Raw genomic sequence first — 10,481 nt, forward strand, 5'->3', positions numbered from 1 at the left:
GCTGAGTTTCACATCTTTTAACTTGATTGATTGAAGGCAACGCTGCCTCCACGTTGACTTGAACGACACTGTGGGTGGTTTTACCGCCAATTTTTTTCTTCTCTCTGCCTTTCATTTCGGAGTGTCACTGTCCAGTATTCGGTGCCGTATGGTTCTCATCAATCGTAACACTCAAACTACTGCATGCTAAAAAGGACAGAACCCCGACACGAACTTAATACTTAACATAATACTTATTCAGTGAAATTAACGTCTTATTGCACAAACAAGTCATTTTAAGCATCATTGGGATTCAGATGTGTCTTTTACCCAATGGAATCTAAGATGAAGCCAGTTTACTTCTTGTATTAATACCCATCTTTTTCACTCCTGTAAAGCTATTAAATAAGTTTTTAAGTGTGTTGTTCACTACTATTGTTCCCTGAATGTCCGCGTTCCTTTTTTTCTCTCTCCTCATGTGTTTTCGCGACTTCTAAAAAAAAATAAAATCGACGCCACCGTATCTTCATTTCGCTTCAGGATAATCACCTCCTGGTGGATGTGGCATTGAAAAGAAGGGAGAAGTTCATAGCCCCGAGCATCTGCCTCTCCCAGTTGAAAGGAGATATACTGAAGGTGAGTACGAAAGGGGAGAATGTAAAGAATGAAACGGGAAAATAAATTAATGAGGAAAGGATGTGGAGTCCGGCTGCGGTTGGGGGCACCATCTGAATGATACTGCTATACCAGTGGTACCTGTCCACTGAGTTCAGTGTTGCAAACGACAAACGAGCGAACAATCCTACTGAACGGTTTGCACTGCGGGTTATTATCACAGTAAACAACTGTAGGTATTTACACAACATATATTTATAAATCCCCAAAATGTGACCAGTAAAATCCCTAACTGCGTCCTTCCAAGCTGTAAGGCAAGAATATCAGTTGTGGCAAAAACTTGCTTGCGACGCTGTCGGGACCTCAACTGGCTCTCGATGCCGCTAATTATTTAGACACTGGTTAAAAATAAGGGGAAAGTCCATAAACCGTGTTACCTGGTGCCAAATTAAATAGAAATATGAATTGGAATCAATTATCAGTTGCAATGGAGCCTAATTGTAAGTTCGAAAATTCGGGCAAAGAGAAAGGACATTTTCAAAGCTTCGTCTTCCAATATCGAACATTGCTTTTATTACAGGATACAGAAGCATTAAGTTTCAAATGATTTTCAGAGACGGCTCATCCCTCGTCATAATATTGTTACTCGCAAGCCAAAATAAACGAGTCTGTTTTACACCATGGAAGTCAAAGAATTATATCTATAGCTAGCAGTTCGTTTAAGGAATCTCATCAACCGTGTTATTCTTTGGTGCTGTGAGAATTTTACATGGGCTATATACAGGCTTATTTTAATTAAAATATCGAATATGATTTAAGTAGAAAGATTGATTTTACATGCATTTAACTAAACAATTAAGAGCCGAAATTATAAAATACTTATGATCGGAAACTCGAGAATAAAAAAATGGAAAGTCTCTTATGAGATGTTACATACAATAATTATGGTAATGTGTGATACCTTGAAAATATTAATTTGATTTAATTAAAACAAAGTCTACGATACAGACTAGAAATACTGAATTTAAAACGTATTGATGAAATCTTAAATTCTCTTACAACTTGGTTAAAGTGTCTTGTCAATTACCCTGCATTGAAATACCATTAATGAAAGACCAGGCTTCCACGGACGAATAAAGCTGGTCATGTTCGACAGACCATCAATGGGACACCGCTATTAGAGAATCAATGAACTACATACCAAGTGAACAGAAAGCTACATACTCTGCATTAAAAATGGAAGAACTACAAGGATTGTAAATGAAACTCATGCAGGGAAACAAGGTTTTCAACATTCAACATATACAGTTGTAAATTGCAATAATTTGCAAGTAAATATCACATCTGCAAGGTTTCGTTGATTTCTGAGATAATGCAGCTTTGAAAATAATGCAATGCAATGCCTCGCTGGTTTTCCAAGGGGGCAAAAACATAAAACCGTGCAGTTTCGGTAATAATTTAAACATCCGAGCAACTTCGGAGCCTTTATATTTTCCGTGCGTGGCCATTGAGTTGTTGCTCGGCTGCCGATAACCGCACCGCGGCTGAGAGATGGCCACCAAGCAACAATAGAGCGCTCCCAATAAAGTCGTCTGCTGCCATGGTAACCCGCGGCCCAGCGCCGCGTGCGGGTGACGTCAGCGTACGGAAGCTGGGGGGTTGTTCGCCCCCTTTCGAAATGAGCCAATCACAAGTTTCCGACCGTTAAACACAAACCCTCCCCCTCCTCCCCCCTTCCACCCCGTGAGCTGAACTTGATACCGCCGATCGACGTCCCGCCCCCGCCGCCTTACTATTGGCTCATCCGGCCGAGGGCGGCTGGCGATTGGGCGAACGCCAAGTTGTCCGTCAGGCCGAAGAAGGCGGGAGGGGCGCGGCTTCGTGTCTTGACGGACGTCGACGGCGCCGGGGAGGGAGGAGAAGGGGGTCGGCGCGAAAAAAAACATTTCCGTCGAGTTCAGGGGATGGATTGAAGAAAAAGAATAAACAGAGGAGGGAAAGAGAGAGAGGGAGAGAGAGAAATAAAGCAAGGGGGATAAAAGTGTGTGGGAGTGACAGGGATGAGGAGTGACTGTGCGGCCGGGCAGTGAGTGAGGGGCATTGCCGTGCTCCGACCGCTCTCCCCGCCACGGGCCGCCCTGTCGAGCGAGGGCGGAGTTTGCATTTTATATATATATATAAATATATATATATAAATATATTTTTTTCTCTTTCCCTTAAACTCTGACACGTCTGCAGTGAGTGAGTGGCATTGGCAGTCTGTCAATCCCTCACCAAAGCGGCCATCAAAAACATAAAGAGTTGGCTCGTAAATTGATCCGGCGAATCATTTTTATGATCTTTTATTATTATTATTTCCCTTCTGTCTTTTGAAGAGGCAGCTTACTTTTGATCTTGTTTCTGTAGAGGGTTATTTTTGAGGCATATCTTGGATTTTTAAAAAAAAAATATTTTTTCTGTGTTTTTCGTGACAAGTTTTTTTTGGGGGAGAAAAATAAGGAATTGAAAGCCAAAGCAAGTGCGGTTTCCCCCCTCCCCAGCCCTGCCTCTCCCTCGGCTCCAGCGCTACCTGTGCTTGATTTATATATAATATATATTGTTTTATATATATAAATTTCTCCCGTGTGCTGCTGCGGCAGAGTATGGACGATCAATCCAGGATGATGCAGACTCATCCCGGTGTGAGCTTGGCTGGACACTCGGTTCAGGGGGGCATGGGGCTGCCTCCACATGTGCAAGGACATGAAGGTGCAGACGGCGACGGAAGAAAGCAAGACATCGGGGACATCCTCCACCAGATCATGACTATCACCGACCAGAGTCTGGACGAAGCACAAGCAAAGTTGGTGGCCTTGCAAAAAAAAATATTTTTTGTGTTTTTTTTTAGCGCTCAAATTCGCCGCCATATTTTTGACTTTGAGTGCTATAAATCTTGTTAATTACTTATATTTTCTCTCTTTTCCTTCTTTCAACCCCCCCCCCCCTTTTCCCCACTCTCTTCTGTTTGCAGGAAACATGCGTTAAATTGCCACAGAATGAAGCCGGCCCTGTTCAGCGTCCTGTGCGAAATAAAGGAGAAAACAGGTAGAGCTCCCGGTTAATTTTAACCCACACTGTGTGATACTTGTGCAGCCTGAACTCCGGCGGCATGTGCACCGCCATCTTGATTTCTCTTCCTCCTATTTCATTTTGCCCACTGTAATAATGCTTCACTAAATTTAACAATTCATAACGGCGATGCTAAATGAAATGTGCATTAAAATGCTCGTATATCACCCAGAACACATCGCCTCTGGCACCCACAATAGAGCCGCCTTTGGCGCACTTCGCTCAATGCGGAGCAGAAAAAGTAGCGGCGTGTGTGAGATTTTGCATCACAAACTAAACTATAGTCGGACTTTGAATCGGGGGGAAAATGACAATCATCCCAATATCTGGAGCAGAATGGCAGTTGTTTTGTTTGGAACGGGTGGTTGATGTGGTTTTGCAGTAAATTGCTGCGATTGCATTGAATAGGAAATGCTAGCGCTGGGTTTATTCGGAGTTCAAGGCTTTGGGAAATTGGAACAAAATTCCTAGAAGCAGTCGCTTAGAAATGCTTTATAAGGTGCACAACAATTGTAAGCAAATGTCTTTTAAGTACACAATGGCATCTTGGACTGAGTCGCTTTTAATGTAGATAGTTTATTGAACAGTCCAGATTATCTATGTTAGATTTTCAATAGGATATGAACAAAATCTCGTGTATAAATGAAGATAAGATTTAAAGCACTGCAATCCTTGGGTTGTTTTTGCGTATCGGTGCAATTAAATATTCTGGATTTCTCGCGATTTAACTTTGAGAAGATGTCATAGGCTGCGACTCTGGGTTTAGTTTTAATGTTGGAAGTTTTGATTTGTGATGCGCTTTGCTTTGGGACCAAAATGATGATGGTGCGGGAGTTGGTTGTGTTGGAGCTGATTCCGCCAAGCTCTTCTTTCGGGGCTCAGGAGCCCTTTTTTTTTTAACCCGAGTAACATTCACTTACATTTTCGCTGCTTGTTGTCAAGACGTTTATTTGAGGTTTAACTTGGAGGTTTAGGTCGCATGACAAAACCCCCCAAAAAATCAGAGAGTGTAGGGTGGGGGGAAAATCTCCAAAGTTTAAGGAACACATTTCAAACGGATTTTGTAGAATAAGTGGGATATCAGTGTAAAGAAATGGACTGGCTCCTCTGATTTAGAATTTCTGTTCTTTTTCTTGTACTGAAGTTGCGTTGAAATCGATATTTTCAGGCATCATAAAGTAAATCGGATATATTTCTATTGGGATCTTTGTCCGAATGCTGGTCAGGTTCCCATTTGATACACAGTGAAATAAGAAACGCGATGAAACTGAGCAGGTCTCGTGTTTTCCACTCTGCCTCAGTCTAACATCAGGTTCAACATCCTGAGTGCAACCTTGCATTCTGCTAGAACATTTGCACTGATGGTTTATTGTTGGAGCTCTAGTGTTTGGCAGGACTTGGATAATAGCAAATCCGAGATGATGACAAATATTTCCACACGTGTGGTATTCTATCCCGAGTGATGACATTTCTGACGCGATTTAAACGGGATTATAGAAACCGATTTTACTCAGGAGGTTTCTTTATCAGTTTTGCTTGCATTTGTCTTTATAAAGGGCAGAACTGTTGTAGGGTTTGTGCAGTCACTTCTCCAATAACCCACGAAAAAAAGTTCGACGGGAGACGAAAATGCCAGGACTAATCCTGCAGATAAAATGTCCATTAAGTTGTTACCGAAGAAATAATTAAATACATGACTTGTATAAATGGAAAATAACAACTACAACTGCTCCATACATTTAATACCCTTAGCATATTAAATAATAGTCAAATACATTTAGCGTGAACAGATGGCGTTGCCAAAAGAATTAATAATTCTTTGGTCAGATTTAAAAAATTCTATTGAAGATTTTGAAAGCTAACAATTTATTTCAGCACTTGGCGAATATTTTCTTTCTTATTATTTTTGACTTGATAACTAGGGAAGTTTGTCATTTCTGGTTAGATTGCTACATTTACATGTCTGGTTTTAAAAGTGGCTTATCCTGTGATCCACACGCATACAACACATACTGGCAATATGAAACATTACCATTTCAATCGCAGGTTGAAGAGCTTGTTTCTTATTTTTAGGCACAAGTCATGAAACGTCGTTTAGTTTTAGTTGGTTTAATTACGACTAGCACTTTTGGATGGCTGTCATAGTTGTTTTTCCTGTTTTGCAAGCGTCTACTTCGGTTTATAAATGTATCTCTTGAACTTGTTGTCTGGGTTGAGTTCATCTGGACTTCCATCGATTATATTAAGGCATCTTCTAGACATCGAAAGTCCATTCGAAATTGAGTATATTTGAGATAACTCGATTGTAAAAGTCGGCCCGATTGTATGCATTCCTTCACTTTACCACAAGGTAGCAGGCTTTTTCAGAACGATCTTAATCCCTCACAGGTTTTAAGGTATTTTTTTCTACCGATCAATATTTTTTCTCAATTATCACATTACACAACTGATTTGGAAACAAAGGCTACCCGCATTTAAATGCAGCGCAATACAGTTAAATGTTTCGTAGAAGCATGGCAGTCTGGCCTTTTGTTGCAGCGGGTAGTATTTTGAATGTATCAGCATGTGTATTGGTTTAGAGCCAACGATTTAAATGAAGCATGGCATTAGACGAGTTCTGAAAATACTTGTATCAGTTTTCTTCAGCACTGGGCATAACAGATTTTTTTTGGAAATGCTGAAAAGTTTAGGTTTCTGCAAAATGTCCGTAGGGTGCACTTTGAGAGTCTTTCCCGCTGCTTCCATTGCAGAATTTTCTTTCTTGTGGAGACGCAAACCTCTGTTCAATTGACAGGCTCGATTATTGCAGGATTTTTTTTTGGTTTCGCCATAGACCTACTGACCAGGTTATCCTAATTAGAGCACTGATACCGTGCATTTCGCTTTGATAACCATGGATTTATATTTCACTGAGGCAGATTACTGGGATGTTTGGCTCCATCAGTGTCAACACCACCAATGCAGAGAGATTAGTATCTTTGAAATTAGATTGTAGAATTCATGCCACATTGTACTTCTAATGGTCCCTGTAGTAGCTGTTGAAATGTACTTTGGGAAACTAGAAATGTGAGTAAGAGCAGTTTTAGAAACATTTTTAAAAACTTAATAATTTCTTTAAATGAAAACATTGTTTTAACTTACAGTAATTCTTTTATTGATGTATTTCTGGTTCTTCATCGTTACTGCATTGACAATTTAGATTATATGAAGTCCTCTATCCTTGTTTTTTTATATGCAATAAGAATATATCGAGTTGCACGTAGCACCTGTTTGATAAAATATAAGCTCTCATAGTTTGTTCATCTGTTTTTTAAATAGTTTTCACCACCATAATGTTAAAATATAACTGTTTCCCCCAACCCAGAGTAATTAATATATTGTAGGATCATAAAGATTGTTTAATTTCTAATGTGCTATGGTGTCAATTAATTTATTCAACTGTTATCTTAGTAGTTTTGTCTATTAAAGTTAAAAATACTGGGTAAAATGAACTGGAAAAATACATGGACAGATGTCAAATAAACTTTTAAGATATACTGCCAACTCGACTGAAAAAAGTAAATGACATTGATTTGCTGAAGCTGTCTAATGGTGTACTGATGGTTCACCAGATTTGTAGCCATTGTGAGGCTTATAAGCGGAACAGACTTGAAGAAGATCATAAAACTTAATGAACTCCTAGGCTGCAGGAGGTTTCCGCAGGGGGAGTGAAAGGGCTGCTTGGCTGGTTTGGCTGGTTGCTGAATTCTTTATGTCTGAAGAGAAATGAAGAAAATGATCACTTGTATCCAAGTTTTATTCTCTTGTACTATTTTGCGACTATTTTGTTCATGCAAACTTTGATTACATGGATTTGGGTCTTCATCCTTCAGTTTCATCTGCAGATAAAAACAAGATGTGATTGATATTCAATACAAACATGATGTATGGAATTAATTCTTTTATTGTTTGTATATTAGATTGTGACAAAGCAGATGCTGCTCTGTTGTAATTGCTACATAATGTGGTTAAATGATGCTGTCTAAATTGTGCACCTAAATTTTTATTTTCAATTTGGGGATTATAACTTCGAAAGTTGAAACTTTTGAGTAGTATTTTTATTTTTCATAGACCGTTTTCATTAACTGGACTGTACAAACTAAAAAGAGGAAAACAGAACCTGCAACATTAAAATAATGATTTAAGGATTTGTGTCATTATAGATTAAATTGATCATGCTGAGGAACGAATAGATAATTCAATAGCATTGGTAATGAAAAACTCTGGCCATTTCCTTAAAGCAGTCAGCAGTGAGATCCAAGAGTAACTTAGCTTCTTTAGGCAATGTATTAAATTGTTGACATTAATATTTTCAAATACACTGTTGTAATGTTAGCAATTGGGAACATATTTGCATGTTTTAAATAATCAGATGAACACCAATTCAGAAATTGGTAAAATGCGTTAGAATATCTAAAAAAATTCCTTGATCCAAATTCGTACAAATTGATTGCAGTGTTTTTTTAAATAAATGGAAGCATTGTATGATCATTGTGGATGGCAGTTATTTTTGCTCAAGTTGAGAAAAGACTGAATTCGCCATCTTAACACACTGATATGCAGCATGCTTGTGGAGCATTCTTTCTGATTATGCTGAGTTTTTTTGAGAAATATCAGTTATTTAAGAGATTAATTTGTGTTACTCTTAGTTGGTACTGCAAACTTGAACTGAGAAAAATGTTCAGTTCACTCTCAACTTATTGTTTTATCAAGAGATCAGCATTCATGAAATTGTGTAGCTCTGCCAAAGTCTTTTTCCATTAGATGCTGACCTCTTGTCATGGTGGCTCTTATTCAATAAACCATTCATGTCTTTAAGTATGAATTTGGTAAATAATTCATGTCAATATTTAATATAAATTTTTAACTTCTGTCAGTGCTCACCTTTATTGGTTTGCCAAGTTTGCTTGTTTATTCCAGCTAGCTGATGGATTGGTCTGCCTTTTCTGTGTTGTGGTCACTTGTTTAGAATAGATGAAATTTGTTTTATTGAAGTTGGTATGTGAGCTTTACAAAACCAGTTAACTCTTGACTGGCCATGTAAGAACTGATTGATTTACTTAAGGTTGCGGGGCATATTTTTTATTACCTGGTATTGATGTTGGTGGTAGAGTCCATTGAAAAAATATAAATAAATGCATTTTGAAAATAGTTTGAACAAAATGATAAATAGAAAATTGTGGTTTTCTAGTCTCTGCAATTGTACAGTAAACACAAAAGCTGATTTTAACCATTAGTGTGGTTCATGTCTAAGTGTAAATTTGAGCTGTAAAGTAATTGGAGAAGATATATTCTATTTTAGGTGGAATGTTTTCATCTCATTAATTTAGTTTTTAGAAATGTTTTTCTTCTGTGTAGCTTGATTTTTGTTTGGATATCCAGATTTCATTTACAATAAGAATAAAATGTTTTGATGTTGTTGTTGTTTAATCATCTTGTAATGATCAAATTCTACTTGTTTGACAAATTTTATAATTGCAGTTATTATATTTAAAATTCAGTTTTCAGAATCTTTGATTATAATATATCAAAGTTGGATTGTTGACGTGATTCATTAAAATGTAAAATAAAATTGCAGTGCTGGGGTGTCAGTTGGAAATGAATTAATTGCCTTCTGGTGATTAATTGATAAGTTATTGAGTTACTCTTTGAGGACATATTTAAAGTATTTGGCACCAATTTTTTTTGGAATTGTGGAGGGTGTTTCCAGTTTATTTATAAAGCTTTCTGTGCTCCCATAAATCTCAGCTTTTGTGGAGTCATATATTGAGTGTAATTTTCTTAAACGTCACTGTTTCTTTATTTTTAATGTATAAAATTGATTTTCTTTGTTTCACTTATTTCATTATGATCTCAAATAAAGGTCCAGAACTTGCATATTTTCTCTAGTTACATATTTCTGATCTGGAACTGATATGATTCTTGGAGTTCCCATGTAAATTAAGTACACAAGTTTTGATTTCAGAAGAAAAGGAAAAGACAGCATTTCATATTTTGTTATCAGTGAAAAGTATTCTGTCATTGAATTTGGGGGATATGTTTAATCAAGTCACTTTGATCCTCTTCTATGGAGCACAGTAAACATTGTGTTTAAGGCTGTGGTAGGATTCAATGTACTGTTTGTTTAGCACACATTCAAAGCTCCTATGTCAATTTTGATGCTTCATTACTGCTCTAATTCATGTTCTGTTGCCCTTAATTGTGTATCTTCAGATGAATGCTACTATTTCGGACTGGGCACATCCAAAGCTTTGGGATACAGGATGCCCAAAGCTTTGAATGCACCAATGATGGTTTGTTGCATATCTAATTGCACAAACAAAACAAACACTAGAATACATTTTAGGTCTTGAGCTGTTAGTGTGGCAATTAGCATATGGATTGGCTGAAAAATGAAGTCCAAATGAGCTAGGGTTCATTCCTTGTGACGTTAATGCATTGCTGTGCAAGACATCCAGTCCTCATGCAGCCAGAAAGATGTACTATTTTTATGATGAATGAATGCATCCAGAAATGTGATTAATTGTTCCAGTAATCAACAGTATGTTTGATTTGCCAAACTAATCGATTGGTACAATTTTATCTGCCATGTAATCTTTTTAAAATTTGTTATGTGGCCTTTATATTTTTAAAATAACATGTCTTCATGCCAATATTATTTTGTTTTTCCATTTATTGTCCTGATTTGGCTTGCAAATATTTTTAAATCAAAAGTGAAGTAAACAGTGGCTTGCATAAAA

The 10,481-nt window shown here is 37.6% G+C and overlaps 1 protein-coding gene across 4 annotated transcripts in view; it reads left to right on the plus strand.

Moving 5' to 3' along the window:
• The first annotated feature begins 2,516 nt into the window (after positions 1-2,516).
• Positions 2,517-10,481, plus strand: part of LOC140731181 (pre-B-cell leukemia transcription factor 3) — a 199,203-nt gene continuing 191,238 nt past the window's right edge. Inside the window, exons 1-2 of one of the 4 annotated variants that reach the window (XM_073052622.1) lie at positions 2,517-3,436; positions 3,605-3,678. In XM_073052622.1, coding sequence (XP_072908723.1) covers positions 3,237-3,436; positions 3,605-3,678 — 274 coding nt within the window. In that variant the 5' untranslated portion in view covers positions 2,517-3,236. The remainder of the gene's footprint in view (positions 3,437-3,604; positions 3,679-10,481) is intronic. The other 3 variants (XM_073052621.1, XR_012099739.1, XM_073052623.1) reach the window with 3 other exon arrangements.

Source organism: Hemitrygon akajei, chromosome 7, assembly GCF_048418815.1.
Source record: "Hemitrygon akajei chromosome 7, sHemAka1.3, whole genome shotgun sequence".
NCBI classification, from domain to species: Eukaryota; Metazoa; Chordata; class Chondrichthyes; order Myliobatiformes; family Dasyatidae; genus Hemitrygon; species Hemitrygon akajei.